General features: G+C 38.2%; 1 protein-coding gene across 6 annotated transcripts in view; it reads left to right on the forward strand.

Annotated features, from left to right (window-relative positions):
• The window catches only part of MAPK10 (mitogen-activated protein kinase 10), a 363,104-nt gene that overhangs the window by 219,342 nt on the left and 123,504 nt on the right, over positions 1 to 20,258 (forward strand). For 5 of the 6 annotated variants that reach the window (XM_004390406.3, XM_004390408.3, XM_004390409.2 and 2 more), the window contains one exon: positions 10,227 to 10,396. In XM_004390406.3, coding sequence (XP_004390463.1) covers positions 10,227 to 10,396 — 170 coding nt within the window. Of the gene's footprint in view, positions 1 to 10,226; positions 10,397 to 20,258 lie in introns of those variants that run through there. The other variant, XM_023725323.1, reaches the window with a different exon arrangement.

Below are 20,258 nucleotides of genomic sequence, written 5' to 3' on the forward strand. Positions count from 1 at the left end.
TCAGAGTTGTATCCAAGTGTTTGTCTTCAATTCCACTGATCCTGTCTTCCACCATTTCAAATCTGCTCCTCAGCCATTCTATGACACTGTCCGTTTCTGAAATCTTGTTGTTTATCTTTTGGATTTCTAATTGTTGTTTTTGTATAGTTTCTAGTTGTGATTTTATTTTGGCATTTTGTTCCTGCATTATTTTCCTGAATTCTTCCATTTTTTTGTCTGTATTTTCCATGAGTTTTTCTGCCTTTTCCATGAATTGTCTATTATTTCCTCATTTTTGTCTACTTTTTGCTTCAACTCTTGGATAATTCTGAGTATTAGAGATTTGAATTCCCTGTCAGGTAGTTCTAGTGCCTTTTCTTCCACTGGAAAGTCTTCTGGTGTGTTATTATGGATGCCTACTGGAACCATCCTGTCCTGTTTTTTTAAATGTTTTGATATTGTCTGCTGTTTTCAGGGCATTCAGTAGTTAATTGTCTCATTTATTGATCACAGATATGTTTTTCTTTTTGTCCTTTTTTTAAAAAAAAAATTTGGCTATGTCTGAGCAGGCGGGCTGTGTGTTCTTTGTTGTTTGCTCGTCTGGGGGCATGATACTTTTTGCCCCCTTCTCAAATAGGTGGGGTCAGTCACTCAGATATGGTACAGCAGGGCAGGTCTAGCTGAAGAGGAGTTACTGGGCTGGGTTGTTTGTGGCGCTTACTACAGCCAGCAGGGCGGGTCGGTAATCAGTGCAGAGCAGGTTCCGGTGGGCCATGACTGTGCTGCTTGGTGGTGTGAAGTTAAGCACATGGCACAGGTAGGCAGGATGGAGGGAGATTGTTTTCTGTGGAGCTAAGATGGATATGGGAGAGAGGAGAGAGTAACAGGAGCCAAAAACATACAAACAAACAAAAAAGTGTGCTGGGGTATTGCCGTTGGAGTGGAGAGATGAGAGACTATGAAATGGAGAAAAACAAGAAGGGGAAGAAGAAGAAAAAAAAGGAGAATAAGTCAGGAAACAGGAAGAGAAGGAAGGTATAGAGAGGCGAGAAACTGAGTAATGAAGAAAGACAGAAAGGGAAAAAGAGGGAAAAGAAAACAAAACAAATTAAAAAAAAAAAAAGAACAAGAAAAGCCCCCAAAAAAACAGAAAAAAAAATGAAGTAAGAAATGCCCTCAGGGGTCTCTCCTGCAGGTCTGCACAAGCCGAGGGGGTAGGTCCCAAGCAGCACAGCACCGCCTGGCCAGAACAGGCTCCCACCTCAAGAAAAGGAAAAGAAAACAAACAAACAATTCAAAACAAGCAAACAACAACAAAAAGCCCCGGGGTCCCACCAGTGTGGCAGCCTAGACCGAGAAGCAGTTCTACACTCGAACGGAGCTCCGCAGCCCCTCAGAAAGATGCAAATATGGCGCATGGAACCACGTATTTGAGCAAAAGGAAGGGGAGGTGGTGAGAGGTAACGAAGAAATCAAAAGTAGCAGAAAAAAGCAACACCAGCAGCCAACAAATGGCACTCAGGAAGCTGGCCAGTGTGGGCGGGTGGAATCCAAGCAGCCAGTGCTTCCCGGCCAAGAGACTGTGGCCGCGGGAAGCAGAGGAGGCCAAGTGGGGTTGAAGAAGGGTGGGGGGTGGGAAAGCGTATATCGCAGATTACCGGTTGTTTTGTCTCCTGCTAGAATCTCCGTGAAGCTGCTTTCTCGTACCCCCTGTTTGCTGGTCTCCAATAGGAGTCCAAGATGGTGGATCTGTGCTGCGTTAGCTGATAGGGGACCTCTGCATGAATCTCTCCTCACTCTCTATTGTCTGTCAGTTTTCTTACTCCATTTGGTACTTGGCTGAGTTCTTTATCTCTTCATTTGATGTTTTAGGGTTTCAGAATTGCTGTTTTCTCTGTTTGGCTTAGTTTTTCGAATCTTTGCTGCGGGGGGACAGTGTGGTGCTTCTGCCTAGAGAGCCATTTTGCCGGAAGCCTCTATAATTTCTTTTTGGTTTGAAATATAATGTTCCTTGCTTATTAATTTCTTCTCTGGAAGGAGACTTTCCATTTTGATGAGCTTTGGCATATGCTTGTGAGATTTATACATCATTTCTAAAAGTTTTAGTGTAAATTTAGTATAAATAGATGATGGAATGCTTATTTTCCTAAGTTAATTGAGAGAACATTGATTATGTACTGCATTGTGCCTATGAGATGGGAAAACACATCCCTGGGCAGATGGCATTGGGCCTGGTAACAAAGTGCTGATTACAAGGAGAGTCATTTTGTGACATTATTTTTAGCTTCCACATCCTTTGTTTCCTTGGCCTGACCTCCAATGCTCCAAGTTTTTGCCTCCCCAATTAGCTTTCTTTGAATCGTGACATCTCTTGCATCTACCATTCCTTAAACCAGTTTTCTCAAAGTGTGGAACGTTTTGGAAATACAAATTCTTGGGACTCACCATAGTGTCATTGAAATAAAAACCACTGTGGGGCCCAGAAACCTGCATTTTAGCTCCCCAGGTAGTTCTGATCTATGCTAAAACATGAAAATCTCTGCCCTAAAGTATCTTATCAGCCATGCCTTCCTAACTTAAAATTTTCATTTCTTCTCTTCTTGGGTTCAGATCAGTAGGTATCTTGTCCTGTGACCTGAACATAAAAAACAAACAAAGAAAAACACCATTGCTGTTGAGTTGATTCTGACTCATAATGACCCTATAGGACAGAGTAGAACTGCCCTATAGGGTTTCCAAGGAGCAGCTGGTAGATCCAAACTGCCAACCTTTTGGTTAGCAGCTGAGTACTTAACCATTGCGCCACCGGCGCTGACCTTTCGGTTAGCAGCCAATCTCTTAACCATTACACCACCAGGGCTCCAAACCTGAACATAGGAAACACTAAAACATACTACTATATAAGGCATTTTTAGCATCGATAATTTTTTTTTCATAGTGTACTTAATGGCATATTTTCATAGGCACATTTTATAGAGAAAAGTTTATATTCGAACTTTATAGTCATGACAAGGAAGGCTGTATGGAAGTCAAAAGATAAAACTTATTCTCTATTAAATATGTTCTGAGCTTTTCAAAACTGAATATGGATTTGTAAGCTTGGGGAACAGATGAGATCTGGGGGAAGCTCTTTAACACAATATGTTTGGCATCAAATTTTGGCTATGACATCAGTCCAAGAAAATTTCCAATCTCTGTGCCTTACTTGTCTTACTTTCCTAGGGCGGCCATAACAAAATACCACAAAGTGGGTGGCTTAAAAGAACACAATATATTGTCTTACAGTTCTGGAAGCTGGAACTCCATATCAGGTGTTGATTCGTTCCAAGGGTTCCGAGAGAGAAACTGTTCTACATCCTCTTCTAACTTCTGACGACTCCCAGCCATCCTTGGCGTTTCTTGGCTTACGGCTACATCTGCCTCCATCATTGCATGGTCATTCTTCTTCTGTCTTTATCTTTGTCTGTTCTCCTCTTTTGTTAGAAAACTCTTTGATCGAATTAGGACCTTGGTGGTGCAGTGGTTAAGAGCTTGGCTGCTAACCCAAAGGTTGGCAGTTCGAATCCACTAGACGCTCCTTGGAAACCCTGTGGGGCAGTTCTACTCTGCCCTATAGGATCACTAAGGTCAGAATCAACGGCAATGGGTTTTTTCTACTCCATTTGAAAAGATTCTATTTCCAGACCAGGTTATGTGCACAGGTACCAGGGATTAGTACTTCAACATACCCTTTTGGGGGACACAATTCAATATATAACACTAATTAAATAACAATTAAAATAGCCTTTTACCAATTATGTCAGATACTTTTAAGATGAGTGTATTTGTATTCCCTAACTTCTAAATTCTATCTAGAGGTTAATTCAAAACTGGGTATGATTCTGAAAGAACATTTTGTGTATCGGTGTGTGAATTCACAAACTTCATATGAGGTTTTCAATCTTATTCTGAGAAATTATGAGCCCTGGAATGGAGATAAAAGACTACTGAGTAAATTTTCTTTCAGACAATGTGTTAGAGCATTAGGAATTTCATTAGATTAGCTTTTGTTTTTGTCGTTTTGACTGGGAATTCTCTTGTTGCTAAAATGTTGCTATCGGTATAATGCTCTGTGATTGTTTTAACCATTGTACAAAATTATCATCAGGTTCGTGGTGGTTAAGAGCTCCACTGCTAACCAAAACGTCAGCAGTTTGAATTCACCAGCTGCTCCTTGGAAACCCTATAGGGCAGTTCTACTCTGTCCTATAAGGTTGCTATGAGTCGGAATCGACTCGACAGCAATGGGTTTGGTTTTCGGTTTATTATATTGTAAAAGTCCTATTCTAGCTACACAATGGTAAAAATTACAGGGTACTTCTTAGGAATGTGAGCAACTGCTGGAATGAAATGATTTACTCCATTATACCACTTGACCAACTGTTGACCTATTTGAATACAGAGTCTTTGGCAATCCTTAAGTCTAGGGTAGTGAGGTTCTCCAAAATACTTGAATCTGAGGTGTGGAGTAATCCTTGCCCTATCTGGGACTCTGGTTTTCATGAGCAATGGAATTTGGCAGTTCATGGAGCCACAAAATGTGTTCCCTGGTGCAGGTGCAGAAATATTTCTGCTGCATGGTTAAGTGTTTTACTTTCTGAATATCTCAAGCAGAGCTGTATGATCTGTTTCACGGTCTTCAGGAGATCCCTCCACTCCAATGCACGGTTCTCAACATGCATCAGAATCACCCCGAGGCCTTAGTAAAAAGGATTGCTGGGCCCTGCCCCCAGAGTTCCTGATCAGTAGGTGTGGAGTGGGGCTCCAGTATTTGCATTTCTAATAAGTTTCTAACAAATTTCCAGGTGATGCTGATTCTGATGCTCCAGGGATCATGCTTTGAAAATGATTGCTCTAATGCAGTCTTTCAAAGTCAGATACCCAGAGCCTCTCATCAGAATCGCCTGCACTGCCTAGTAATATGTGTACACTTAGGACCTATGCTGGGGCCTGAGTCAGCATCTCTGGGGCATTGTGTTCCTCAGGTGGTTCAGATGCACACTCTCATTTGAGAACCAGTGAGAGGAGAGGTCAGCAGATAAGGTTAGCTGGGAAAAACATATGTCAAATATCCCCTCAAACATTACCAACTTTATGCCCATATTTGGCCCCTAGTAGGTGCTTTATACATAGTCAAAAACAAAAAACCCGGTGTGATGGTTAGGATTATGTGTCAACTTGGCTAGGCCATGATTCTCAGTGTTTTGGCAATTGTATAATGTGATCACTTCCCTGTTGAGATTTGATATGTGATCACCCCCATGATGGGATCTGCTGTGAGTAAGCAGTTGGTTGAAAGGGAGTTACCTTGGGCTTGTAGCCTGCATCAAATATAAGCAGACTTTCTGGCAAGGCTCACGGCCTTTTGCTTGCTCTGGATCCTGCAGCTGGCTCCTGTTTGTCTGACCTCTGGTTCTTGGGACTTGAGCTAGCAGCTTACTTGCTCTCTAGCCTGCTGATCTTGGGTCTGCCAGCCCCTGTGGCTACATGAATCAGGAGAAGCCTCTATCCTGACCCACAGACTTGGGATATTCCGGCCTATACAACTGTGTGAGCCATTTCCTTGATATAAATCTCCCTCTCTCTATATATTTATACACTGCACTGGTTTTGCTTCTCTAGAGAACCCAGCCTAAGACATCCAGTTTCCATTGAGTTGATTCCAACTCATGGTGACCCTGACTCATGGCACCCTGACTCATGGTGACCCTATGGGTATCAGAGTAAAACTAACTCAACAGGTTTTTTGGGGACTGACTTTTCTGGAAGAAGATCATTAGGACTTTCTTCTGAGGAGCCTCTGGGTGGACTTGAACCTCCAATCTTCAGGTTAGCAGCCAAATGTCTTAACCATTTGCATCACCCAGGGACTTCTTTATGCATACTAGTTGAATGAATTAATGACAATGAATGAATGCAAGTAGTTAGTTGCTACTATTAGTTCCCAGAATCATTTTTTCTTCTACTATAGAAGATAGCATCTGTATTTAACTGCTTGCTACTTGACTACCTCCATTCCAGACAGCTCTATTTTTTCTCTGTTGCATCTCCAGTGCCAAAATCAATACTTAATAGGTATGATATCAGAGTCTGTTGGATTAAATGTTTGTAAATGTTGAACGAAGAGCATCACTTAGAGTAAGCCTGAAAGAGAAGTGTCATGAATTGTTAAAACCCCCTGATTTCTTTGTATATATATTGAAATGGTAGAAAAGGAGGAACAGCATGGTGGATTCAGATTTTATATGAAGATTGAGACCATAGCTAGAAAAGCCACAGCCAGGTCTGCAGGAATAGGGCAGTGTCAAGATACAGCATCGAGAACATAGAAATCCTATCATATGATTAGTACATGCATGCAGTGCAGTCATTATAAGCTACACTTCAAGAGTGAAGAGAATAAATGGGGGAAGGAAAGTGAATTATCTAGGTTTGATGAGGCTAGTATTTGATAAGGATTCTGTGGTGGTCAGAAACCAGAATACTAAAGGACATAAGGAAGGGGCAGGGCATGAAAAAGGACAACTCAGATACTTCCTATATCCCAAATTAACCTTTGCAGAGGAAGTAATTTGTTATTCTAGCTCCAGTTACATTTTAACCTTTCCTGACCAGGATGAAAAGCATGACTTTACTGGGGCTGGTCTGCCATATGCCAGAAAAGTACAAAGTAGAAATGGCCTATGGCATGGAGAGCAGTTGCTGATACTGTGGTTCAAATCAAGAATTGTTTAAATACAAATGGTCTTGTTTTTGGTCATGTCCACATCCATTGTCTAAATTCTAAACCCTGTTGTAGTCTCCTTGAATAGGCTCTCAATGCTGTGATTCTTAGTAGTCTTAATTTCCTGTTCCATGCTTCACAGACTACCTCCTTGAATTTGGGCCTTTTGTTATTGCACTCAAAACTTACCTGAATTTTAAGTCTCCTGTCTAAACAACCTAGATCACTAATCAGTAAAAAGAAAACAAAGCAAGTTGCCTTTGAGTTGAGTCTGACTCATGGTGTCCCCATGTGTGTTAAAGTAGAACTGTGCTCTATAGGGTTTTCAATGGCTGATTTTTTGAAATTAGATTGCCAGGCCTTTCTTCTGAGGTATCTCTGGCTGGACTTGAACCTCCACCCTTTCAGTTAGAGTGCACTGTTTGTACCACCAAAATACTCCCCCTGGTTATAGGTCCCTTTATTCTTGAAGTCTATGTGCCTTTGTACTGAATTGGTGTCACCATATCTGAATATATCATGGGCTGATGCCTGTTATATGCATTCTACTCTCAGGTCTATCTAAGTCATCTGGCATTTCAAGATCCTTGCTCTGGATTCCCAGGTTTTGCCATCCACGTCCCTGTGTTCCCCACTGTATTCTCCTCATTTACATTACTGATGAAGCCTGAGTCTCCTTCCAAGGACATACAGGAGCAAATTAGATTGTATTTCTATTTCAAATTTTTATTTAGAATAGCAATGTCAAAAATTTCCAAGAAAAATAGTGTTACGACTGTCCCAGAGGTTCAGAGTCTATGTAGATTTAAATCTTCTTTCAGGTTATATGGCAATCAGATTTCTAGAAAAGTAGTGTATGTTAAAATCATGCAAAAAACACTTTGGTTTAGATTCAGGGCTGAGAACATTATGGACAGGTTTTTCACTAATTAAAGCTCGGTAGGACATTCCAAAGTGGTGAGGTATGTGGAAAATTACTAATTGGGTGGGAACGTCCCACTCATTGCAAGACAATCAGCATTCTTTGACAAGCCAACTAAATACAAGCCATATCCCCTATCACTGTGGCATTCCAAAACACGTCCACAAATCTCCCAATTGCCCCTGAGGGTAATGACCCGTCTGATGATAACTGTTGGTTTAGATCATTCAATTTTCAATTGCTGGGATTGGAGAGGGGCCCACAGAGCATAAGGGTGCTCAAAACCTGAACAATATCATCAAGAAAAGGGATTAATTACTGCGTAGGCAGTGGTTAAGCACTCCACTGCTAACCGAAAGGTTGGCAGTTTGAACCCACCAGCTGCTCCATGGGAGAAAGATGTGGCAGTCTGCTTCCAGAAAGATTTGCAGCCTTGGAAACCCTATGGGACAGTTCTACTATGGCCTATAGGGTCACCATGAGTCAGAATTGACTCAATGGCAGTGGGTATGGTATGGTATTGGGTAGGCATTCAACAGTGTGTCAGGTCTCTTCTAGCTATAGAGTTCATACTATTTACTGTCATAAATACAACAAATGCAATATTTATTATGTCTGTATAAATAATAATCATGACTAATGGATATTTAAATGATATTAAATATATATATATCATGGAGCCCTGGTGGTGGAGTGGTTAAGAACTTGCCTGCTAACCAAAAGGTCGGCAGTTTGAATCCACCAGCTGCTCCTTGGAAACCCCATGGGGCAGTTCTACTCTGTCCTTCAGGGTTGCTATGAGTTGGAGTTGACTCAACAGTAATGCGTTTGGTTTTTTTTTTTGTTTATATCAGTCATGATTTAAATTTAAAGGACAGAATCTTCAATTGCTAAATATGATAAATAAATTTCTCTTATAGATAAACAAAAGATGCAACTACTGAGATCCTTAAAATTTAAGACTTCAGAGAATAAAGAGGTGACATTTTAGAATAATGTTAATTTGAACTAAAATATTTCTATACTTACTTAATGCAGGATTACAAATCATAGCTTCTTGGTATAAATGAGAACAAATGAAATAACTCTGTCGACTTCAAAATTAACTAATAAAAATAATTAAAACTAGGGCCCTGGACAGAGCTGGAGAAAAATGTAGAACAAAATTCAAACCCCCCAATAAAGACCAGACTTACTGGTCTGACAGAAACTGGAGAAACCCTAAAAGTATGGCTCCTGGATACCTTTTAACTCAGTACTTGTCATGGATTGAATTGTGTCACCCAAAAATATCTGTCAACTTGGCTAGGTCATGATTCCCAATATTGTATGATTGTCTACCATTTTGTAATCCAATGTGATTTCCCTGTGTGTGGTAAATCCTATCACTATGATGTAATAACAACGATTAGTGGCAGTTATATTGATGAAGTCTACAAGATTATATAGTGTCTTAAGCCAGTCTCTTTTGAGATATAAAAGACAGAAGCAAGCAGAGAGACATGGGGACCTCATACCACCTAGAAAGCAGTACCAGGAGCAGAGCATGTCCTTTGGACCTGAGGTTCCTGTGCTGAGATGCTCCCAGAACAAGGGAAGACTGATGACAAGGACCTTCCTTCAAAGCTGACAGAGAAAGCTGATGCCCTGAATTTGGACTTGTAACCTACTGGACTGTGAGAGAATAAATTTCTCTTTGTTGAAGCTATCTACTTGCGGTGTTTCTGTTCTAGCAGCACTAAATGACTAAGACAGTACAGAAGTCACTCCTGAGGTTCACCCGTTAGCCAAAGATTAGACAAGCCTATAAAACAAATGATAATACACGTAGTTCAACCATGTATATGAGACTAAATGGGCACGCCAGCCCAGGGGCAAGGATGAGAAGGCAGGAGAGAACAGGAAAGCTGGACGAATGGAAATGGGGAATCCAAGGTTGAGAAGGGGAGAATGTTGACATGTCGCAGGGTTGGCAACCTATATCACAAAACAATATGTATATTGTTTAATGAGAAACTAATTTGCTCTGTAAACTTCCACCTTAAGCACAATTGAAAAAAAAAAAACGTTGCTAAAAAAAAAATTAAAACTACACTTTATTTTGTTCCTCAGTTTTTTTCAGAGAAAGAGTTGTAGATACATTCGTTTATCCTTCCTCACGTGGCTATTTTAATGGATGATCAGGCTCACCTGTATCTTACCTGAATCCTGAAGTGTCTGTCATAGTCTCTGGGACCAGTATATGTTCAATAGATGTTTGCTCCATAAATGAATAGTTTTAATGAAACACTTCAGAAAAGATTATGTAACTCTAAGGTTTTTCTAATATAAAATGTTCAATATTAAAAAAAAAAAAATCCTTCACATTTTTGTTCTAAGCTCTTTTACTCTGAATCATCTTACATGGACAAATATATATTTTTCCTATGTGAAGTATGGGTTTCTGTAACAATGATAGTCGAATAAATGTTAGAAATCATTACAAGAACAGGTTTCTCTACATCTCATTAACATTCCGGTTGTTCGCTTGTCTCATGTTTTTGTTGTTCTTCTTTTTGACAGGGATTCAATAAACAAGTGGATGTGTCATATATTGCCAAACATTACAACATGAGCAAAAGCAAAGTTGACAACCAGTTCTACAGTGTGGAAGTGGGAGACTCAACCTTCACAGTTCTCAAGCGCTACCAGAATCTAAAGCCTATTGGCTCTGGGGCTCAGGGAATAGTTTGGTAAGTGGAATGGACTTTACCTTCTATTTTTAAATGGAACATGTGGTGTGTCTTTTGCTTGCTGTGTTTACTAACTACAAACACACATACAAATAAATAATTAGCATAAGTTGGGAGGGAAGAAATGCGTTCTACTGAAGACACAAAATTATGAACATTATCTGTTATGCATTATCCTTTTGCTAGCAATGTATACAACTTGGCTGGAGACAGTTTTTCTAGTCACATGGAAAAATCCATTACACAACCGCAAATAAGCCAAGAGAAACAGAGGCTTTCTAGCTGTTGCTAATTCATTTAGAAATTTTTATTTGTGTGTTTTCATAGCAAGAAACAAATAAAACCCCCTACACCCAAAAGAGTTGTCACCAGTATCTCAAATGTTCCTGTACCTTTTAAAGGTTAATGTTATAATTTTTAAAAATAAGTTTGAGGATTATTTCCAAAATGAGAAGATTCCGGGCTCCTTGGTATCTGCTCTTTTATGACATTTTCCAGTGGCCATTCAAAATGATGACAAATCAAGATGTGATTTAGCTGTTATAAAACTTTTGCAAAAGTAATGATAACAGGTTAATTGATAAGCATTTCATTTTGACAGCTTTAACTTGTAATGCTGCAATGAGATGTGTTTAAGATGAACTTATTAGTAAAATTTGTATAATATAGTATAATTAGTACAAGAATTTTTTTGAAGGCTCACATCTGTAACTGAAAATTTAGAGGATGCATCTTAATACATAGACATGCTCATTTATATTTACCTGCTATTTATTAATTTATGCTATTTATACAAAAATATTTGTTACATAAATTACTGCTGTATTAATAATTATGTACATTTTAATACATTTTAAAACACACTTTTAAGGTGAGAAATGAAGATGAAATTAATAGTTTTAAAAGATATATTTCAACACTCCTTTTTTTGTTAATTTAAAATATTAGTAATTTTTTTTCATGAAAGTGATGTGATAGTGTTCATTATTTTTTGAAACCTTGGTTTTATACTTCATAAAACAATATTTGAAAATCTAGTTCACTTCATGTTCCAACTGGTTTTAAGTTCACTTTTCATAGCTTAGTTGATGGAAATGGCAGAAGTGTAGTGCTGATGCCCTTACTATATCATGAAATACTAGCTTTTTCTTAAACCTCATCTACTAAATATATCAAGGCTTTTGTTGAAATTCAGCTAGTAAATTTCCATTGTCCTTAATGCCAGTCTATAGCTGTTTTTGCAATTAAGATGGAGTATTTTAATATTTTTAACAAATGGGGCCAAATCCTGCATATCTAAGATATTTAAATAGGTAAACAGGTAAAGAAATTTTTATTTTCAAGGCTTTTTTTTTTTTTTTAAACTGATAATACATGGGCATTCATTTCTGTAACAGTCATATATCTATAGACTATTTCTAAATATCCAACTTTAAATTTTCTCTTCACTTATCTGTTGGGCAGTATAAAAATGACATCCACTTTTAATCAGAGAAAATAACAGAGAAGAAGCGGGTAATTTATCTTTAACTTTGACAGCTCTTTTAAGTATTTTGCTATGAGACAATCAGTGAACCTCTTTGTGGCACAAATAATTTGATGATACTGTAGGCAGAATAATGGCCCTCCCAAAGATACCCAGGCCCTAATACCTAGAACTCATGACTATCTTACCTTGCATGGCAAAAGGGAATTTGCAGATATGATTAAGGTTAAGGACCTTAGGATGGCAGGATTACCCTGGATTATCCAAATGGGCCCAAACTAATCATGTGACTTCTTAGAAGTGGAAGAGGAAGACAAATGAGTAGCTCAGAAAAATGCAGCAGAAGACGAGGGAGAAAAGACTTGAAACATGAGGGGGGATTCACCCCGGATTCACAAGGAATGAAGTGGCTTCTATAAACAGATAGCCAGCAAGAATACGGAGACCTCAGTCCTTCCTACGATTGCAAGGAACTAAATTCTGCGAATAACCTAAATAAGCTAGGGAGGTGATTCTTCAGTCTCCAGAAAGGAACCCAACCTGCTGACGTCTTGATTTTAAAATCTGTGAGACCCATGTCAGAACTACAAGATAATAAATTCATGTTGTTTAAGCTGCTAAGTCCATGGTGATTTGTTATGACAGCAATAGAATATTAATACACAGGGTAAAGTTTGTGTTACTAAGATAACTGCTGTAAATCTCCTAAAAGCAGGCACACTGAACTAAAATGTTTTCAAATGAAGGCATTCAGGGGGTCTCTGTCAACCCTGCTGAAACTGTGAAATTCCTGTTTTCCTTTCAGGTCACTTTTCTTATTTTAGGTGATAAGCGACCAACTGATAAGAGGATGAAGTGCGTATGTAGGAGATCAGTATCAATTTGTATATTAAATATTAGTAAAGTTTAGTTTATTTCCTTTTTATATTCAAATAGATATTTATATTTTCTTTCTGTACTCTCCTGGATGGCTTTTGTACCACCTGGGGAGTAGAGACCCCATTTAGGAGATCACTGAATTCATGAAGTGCTTTCAAAATGAAATAAAAAACAAAACACAACACATTCTTATAAAGGAGGAGGGATGGGGGATGGATTAAGCAGAGCAATTCTTGTCTACTTTTCTTTGATGAAGAATTGTAGAATATTAACATGAGAAAGTTGCCCTGACTAAGATTCTCAGTTCAGACACTCAAATATTCATTGGGATATTTTCATCTGTCTTCAAATAAATCTGCCACAGAAAATGAGGACTGCCAGTGAAAGTAAGTTGTTAGACCTTTAGTGGCTCAAAAATAGATCCAAAACAGCCTTTTGCTCAAGAAGGTAACCAATTATCCCAGAAAGACTTGAAAAATCACTGCGAAGAATTTTATAATGTGTTTTATAAGACACTTTGAGCCTCTGCTTCTCCTTGTATAGGATGGGGGCGAGCCTTGGTCATAGGTACAGTAACTGAAATAGTTTTCAATAAATAAAATATCTTTGAGTAGAAACGTTAGTCTAATTTTAGAACAAATTTATTGGAAAATTTGACAGTGAAAGAAAATTCTGGATACCTTGGGGTGTCCTGGGATAATTATTAGTCTATATGTCTACAGATGAAGAAATAAAACCACATCTAGGCTAGCAAAGAACAAGATGAAGGAGCAGAAATGGGATGGCATATTCCTATTCCTGGTCTTCCATTTTGCCACTCTGCCATGTGCACAGACATCTTCAATTTCAGCACTCCCTTTCCTGAACGCAAATATGGTTGTCCCTTCCTGGTTTCTGTTCTTCAGCCTAGGCATTGAGATATCTTTGTTTACTTATCATAACTTGGTCTGTAATATACTGTTTCTCTTACAGATCTGTTCTTATATTAATCTGTCCCCTCTACATTTCTGCCCTAATTTCCTTTCTATTGCCTTTGCCAATGGTGATCTCTTCCACCCGTCTCACACCAAACACACATCCATTCCCAGATATGCGCTGAGATCCACAGACCTTTCCCCCATGCATGGTGACTGTCAGATTCACGTGACATCTTGAAAGTTTCACATAATCCTGAGTACAGTGACTGGAAGAAATTGGGAAACTGGAAGTGTTTGGAGTCCCCAGAGGAACAGATAATCTGAAACAGATGATTGATTGATTTTATTTTTTTTGGAGCAGGAAAAAAAATATGGAGGAATTAATTACCAAAAAAAAAAAGTTAGCGATCAATTAATTTTTTCGTGTGTCGCTATAAAATTGTGTGTGTGTGCACGCGCGCAAGAGGAATCCTGCTTTTCAAGTATAAATGCTGGCATATTGGCATTTATGCCACCGAATCTCCCAAGTTGTTTGAAATATAGACTCATAGCTTTTATTGGGTTCTTAAACTTTCTTTCTCCTCTTTTGACCCCTTTCTTGCTTACTTATTCTTATCAGGTGAAAAAACAGGCAATACAAAAATATCTTCAAAAGGAATTAAACACTACTATGTTTTTTTTAATTCACCGTTGATTATTAGACAAAAGCATCATTACTGAGAATTACTAAATACAAGCTAATATGAAATCTTTTGGAATAAATGAAAATTTTGTTTCTTCCTCTGAGAAAAAAAATAAATGGTTGCCTGTTGAAACAGAAATAAACAAGAAGTAGTCTGCATCAGCCTATGAGATAAGAAGTCCTGTGTGGCTTCCTAGGTGGGAAGTCATAATCTATAAGATGAACTTCTAACAACAGTGGTCAGGATCCAGCTGAACAGATCACTTTGGAATGTTTTCTGATCATCAGAAGAGGGTCTCATTAGTGTTTTCCCTACTAATATCTCCTGAACAAAAAAGGGCAGGGAGAGAAGTCAAAGGAGGCAGTTCACCGTTTCCTCGCACTTCAGTCCTGCTGTTTCCTTGCCAAGCCAAGCCACGTTTTCTATTTTCTCGTTTCTTTCTCCATAGATCATTCAAACTGACAGCAAAAGTGGTGACAAAAGTCCACAACTAAGTTTAGCAGAGAAGACTTGCCAAGGTTGGTCTGCTCTTTAACCCCAAAGAGCTGATGGGATAGTTTTAAATGACAGGAAACAAAACCATATTCTTTCCTTGGTATTGTTCTCTTTTTCACTTATACGTAATCAGTTTGTGAGAGATGCCAGTCTAATTGTGCAAGATGATTTTTTTCAGGATATTTATATCAAAGCATACGCTTAATATTGATAAAAGAGTTAGGGTAGCTTATTGTAAAACAAATCTGTACAAAGAAAATTAAATATTTAGAAATAAGGCAATACAATTTATGTTAACTAAACTTTTCTAAAGGAACCCTAGTGATGCAATGGTTAAGCGCTCGGCTTCTAACTGAAAGGTTGGCAGTTTGAACCCACCAGCAAGTGTCTCAGTGAGAGAGAAGATCTGACAATTTGCTCCTGTAAAGATTACAACCTAGGAAACCCTGTAGGGCTGTTCTACTCTGTCCTATAGGGTTGCTATGAGTTGGAATTGACTCAATGGCACACAACACAACACTTCCAAATAGGATTTAAGATGACTGTCTTAGTCATCTAGTGCTGCTATAACAGAAATACCACAAGTGGATGGCTTTAACAAACAGAAGTTTATTCTCTCACAGTTTAGGAGGCTAGAAGTCCGAATTTAGGGTGCCAGCTCTAGGGGAAGACTTTCTCACTCTGTCAGTTCAGGGGAAAGGTCCTTGTCATTAATCTTCCCCTGTTCTGGAAGCTTCTTAGTGCAGGGACCCTGGGTCCAAAGGATGCAGTGTGCTCCCAGCACTGCTTTGGTATGAGGTCCCCTTGTCTCTCTGCTCTTTTATATCTCAACAGGAATTAACTCAACATGCAACCTGATTTTGTAGATTGAGTTCTGCCTGATTAACGAAACTGCCTCTAATCCTGCCTCATTAACATCATAGAAGTAGGATTTACAACACGTGGGAAAATCACATCAGATGACAAAATAGTGGACAATCATACAATATTAGGAATCATGGCCTAGCCAAGTTGACACACATTTTTGGGGAGGCACAATTCAATCCATAACAATGACAAAAACAAAAAACAACAACAAAAACGTGATTTAACATATACCTAACATGTAAGGAATTTGGGGGAGTGATGTTTAACATATCCCTTAGTAGAGTCTCTAAGGATATTGATAATGTTACAAGGCAGAATGGTCAAAACTGCTCCCTAGAGAGTCTGAGTTGATGACCAATACACTCCGCCATGCCTTAGATACTAGGGATGTAGAAGACAAAGGCGTGTGTGTGTGTGTGTGCGCACGTGCGTGTGTGTGTGGCTTGTTTTATTTTTGAATTATAGTAGGTAGAATTAAAGTGGGTAAAGCCACAGCTCTTGTCAAAAGCAAACCAAACAAACCAACAAAACCAAAACCAAACAATTTCTGAATTTGTCCAAATGCTCAAAAATATTACTGATAATAATGTCAAATCAACTCACACTAGTAGAGCAATCACTGTCAGTGAAATCATCTTCAAATAATAGCATCTATGTATTTAAAAAAAATGGTTTATTGAAAGTCCACCCTTTCTAATGTGCCTACTTTTATTTTTTTAAAATAACACTATTGACTCACTGATGCTTTTAGCAGCTTTTTTTTATTTTGATGATGAATTTAAGCTACTCCGTCAGCACGCTGATATACTAACCCATGAACTAATAGCACACATTTACAAAATGGCTGCAAAGATTAGGGAAAAACTATAAATATATACCAGGACAAAACAGATGGAAACTTGACCATTTAGGTACATTATGAAAAAATATTGAGTAAACATTTCTTGCTGATTAAAATCAGGGGTGAAATTAAGTAAATTCTGAGAATTTCATAAAATATTTTTACATTTAAATATTATAGAATCAAGGACAGATGCTTTAGTCATTAAAGTTATAAATACATTCGTACCCAACAAAAACCTGAATTTCCCTTTGTGCATTATCAATGATAGTATTTAATATTCAGTGTCTCAGAACCTAGGTTTACTTATCTGTAAAATGGGGATATCAACATCTCACAGAACTCAAGAGAGTACAAAACAAGCTCAGTCCGTAAAAGTGCCTTGTAAGTTTGGTATCGAGATACTTTTAGTAGATTCAAGGAGTGTTGTTAGTTGCCATCAGGTTGATTCTCACTCATGATGGCCTTATCGTGCGAGTAGAACTGCTCCATAGGATTTTCAAGGCTGTGAACTTTCAGAAGCGAATCCCCAGGTGTGTCTTCTGAGGCACCTCTGGGTGGCTCTGGGTGGCTCTGGGTGGATTCGTACCACCAATCTTTTGGCTAGTAGTCAAGCACTTAACCTTTTGTGCCATTCAGGGACTCTGTTCAAGGATGGTGTTGTTGCGTGCCCTCAGTTGGATTCCAACTCATAGCGACCTAACCCTATAGGACAGAGTAGAGCTGTCCGTAGGGTTTCCTAGGCTGTAATCTTTATGGGACAAATCATTTGGTCTTTAATCCAGAGGAGCAGCTGGTGGGTTTGAACTGCCAACGTTTCAGTTAGCAGCCAAGCACTTAACCATTGCACCACCAGGGATCCCCGAGGAAGGTAGACTTATGTTATTCCTTTCTACCAATGGAAAATTGCAAAAGGTCAGCATATGTAACCCAGAAAGATGCCTGCTTATAATAGTTGCTTCATTATCAAATACTGCATATTACATTCATAGTAAATAACTGAGAACAGGGGGTTTAAAAAATGACTTTACTAATATTTTATAAATGAATCTGGCAAAGAAGCCTCTGAACCTTGTCATTACTACTTTTCACCAGGGCTTCCAACCTGTTATTTTTTGGTTCGACCCCCAGCTGAAAATTTGCATTTCCACCCCAGATTTACTAAATCAGAATCTACATTGGTGTTAAAATGTAGATTCTGATTCAGTAAATAAAATGTAGATTCTGATTCAGTAAATCTGGGGTGGAAATGCAAATTCTCAATAGGGGGGTCAAACAGAAGATAAGCAGTTCAAAGCCCTGCTTTCAACCTGGGCTTCAGTTACCAAGGTTGTTTACAATTTTTATATGCACTTTAAATGTTAGGTTGTGAATTTGCAACATGGTTACACAGACCCAGCTAACCATCTTTGAGCACAGAATTTGGATGTAAGTGTTTTATGGTTATAAGGTTGATGGTATGAAGAGAGTTGGGTAAAACCATCCAGAGTGTTTTCCAAAGCATCAGAATACCTGTATAACACAAAAGAGACTTACCAATGGGCCTGAATAATTTTCTTTTGCTTTTGGAAGCATCAGTGTTGCTCTGCAGCATATTTCTCTCCTTAGAGTTTCCAATGAGCTATGGCTGTATTGACACATTTCCATTTAGCCCCTGAGCAGTGGAAATGATTGCCCTCTGATCCACACCTGGAACATTAGCACATTCTGCAACCCCATTATTTTTCATTATTTTTACTTTAATTGTAACCTTTTTGAGATAAGGAGCATTGAGCTTCAATATTCTCCTATATATTGGTAAGAGGTTTGAGGTGGTAATGGCCCAGTGGAATAGAACAAAATAAAACACTGTATTCTCCTCCCATATTTTGCCACTTTTCTTTGCCCTTTGCATAGCATAGGCCCTGAATATTTATTCTAATTAATTTCTAGATTGATAAGTAAGTCTTGTAAATATCACTTTTGTTCTTCATAGAGAAAAAGTAGAATGTGGTACTTTGAAAAACCGTGGGTACAAGTTTAATGGCAGTATGCTTATGGGGGGAAGAAGACATGTATATATATATATATATATATATACACACACACACACACACACATGCATACATATATATATATATATAAATATATAAAACACAAACCTGTTGACATCAAGTCAATTGTGACTCGTAGTGAACATTTAGCAGCCCAATAGCAATCCTACAGGACAGAGTTGAACTGCCCCGTAGGGTTTCCAAGGAGTGGCTGGGGGATTTGAACTGCAGACCTTTTGGTTAGTAACCGAAGGCTTAACCACTGTGCTGCCAGGGCTCCATATACATATGTATATATGTATATATATATTCATACAACTATATCCATATTTCTCTGTTAACTGTAAAGCGTATATATATTTACATGTGTGAATGTGTAACTGTCAATGTGATAACTGATGCTGAAAAGATTGGTAGTAATAATCTTAAAAATTATATTTGTTTTTGAAATTATTATGGACATTTATTCTGAATTATTCTTTAGTTAATTTGTAATTAATTTACATCCTTTTAGTAAAAGCTAACAACAAGAGGTTGTAGCCCAGAAGCATGTTTCCTGGCAGAGCAGAAAAATATGCATTTAAATTTTCATAGGTAATTATTCACTTAGAGAAGATTGAGTCTCATCTGTAAATCATTTATTGATAAAAATGCTAATGTCCTTCCCAGGAGAAATAATTAGTAAATTTATAATTTATTTTTCCATTTTGACTTCAGCCGCAAAGATTAAATGGTTAAGTCAAAAAAATTTTTTTTCAGTATCTGTCGTCTAGGACATCAATAGATATTTACATTGCCAAAATAAAATCAGTTTATGGTCCATGTACTATTTTGTCAGATGCATAAATTCTGATTAATTGTTAAGATTAAGGTGCATGTCTGGGTATGTTTAAAAAAAAAGAAACTAAAACAACTGTAACCCAAATGTAAGTACCTAATGACTTAATCCTACACTACCAAATGGCATCTTGGAAAAGCCAGAATTCCTCAGAAGAAGGAGGCAGTTTCTTCTGTTAAATTAAATCATGGCAATTGTTCCTCAGATTCCGGGAAGCATGCTCATTAACTCCTCTAATAGACCTATGTTCCATCTGTAGATTAGGGCACTTAAAAAAAAAAAAAAAAAAGAGACAGGAAACATGTGTTATAAATATTGTAACTAAAAAAAAAAAACAAAACCAAGACTTAGAGGTGTTTTTTATAAAGCTCAGAGGGAAGGTACTTGGCCCCTCTCCCTGCAGAGTGAAGTTTCTGGACCGTTACAGCGCCACATTCTGTTTATAGAGCCTGAGCTGTTTTACTAATCACGGATTTGAATGTGGCAGCTGAGGACAAAGGCAGACATCCTTTAGTTTGGAAGACTGAGTGACAGCTCTATCATTATCTTGTTTTGCTCTTTACTCCCTGATTTATACTCTCTCCTGCAATGGGATTTAAATTTATTTAAAATGTTTGACCTTGTCAAGTGAGTTTCACTTTACGTGTCCAAAGTTATAAATTCAAAATCCAATCATTGAATTTTAAGCTTCTCTGTAGGATGGGTGGGTCTAACTCACCATCAGAGAGTTCCATTTAGCCCCTGAGCAGTGGAAATGATTGCCCTCTGATCCACACCTGGAACATTAGCACATTCTGCAACCCCATTATTTTTCATTATTTTT

Source organism: Trichechus manatus, unplaced genomic scaffold, assembly GCF_000243295.1.
Source record: "Trichechus manatus latirostris isolate Lorelei unplaced genomic scaffold, TriManLat1.0 scaffold00296, whole genome shotgun sequence".
In the NCBI taxonomy this organism is placed as follows: Eukaryota; Metazoa; Chordata; class Mammalia; order Sirenia; family Trichechidae; genus Trichechus; species Trichechus manatus.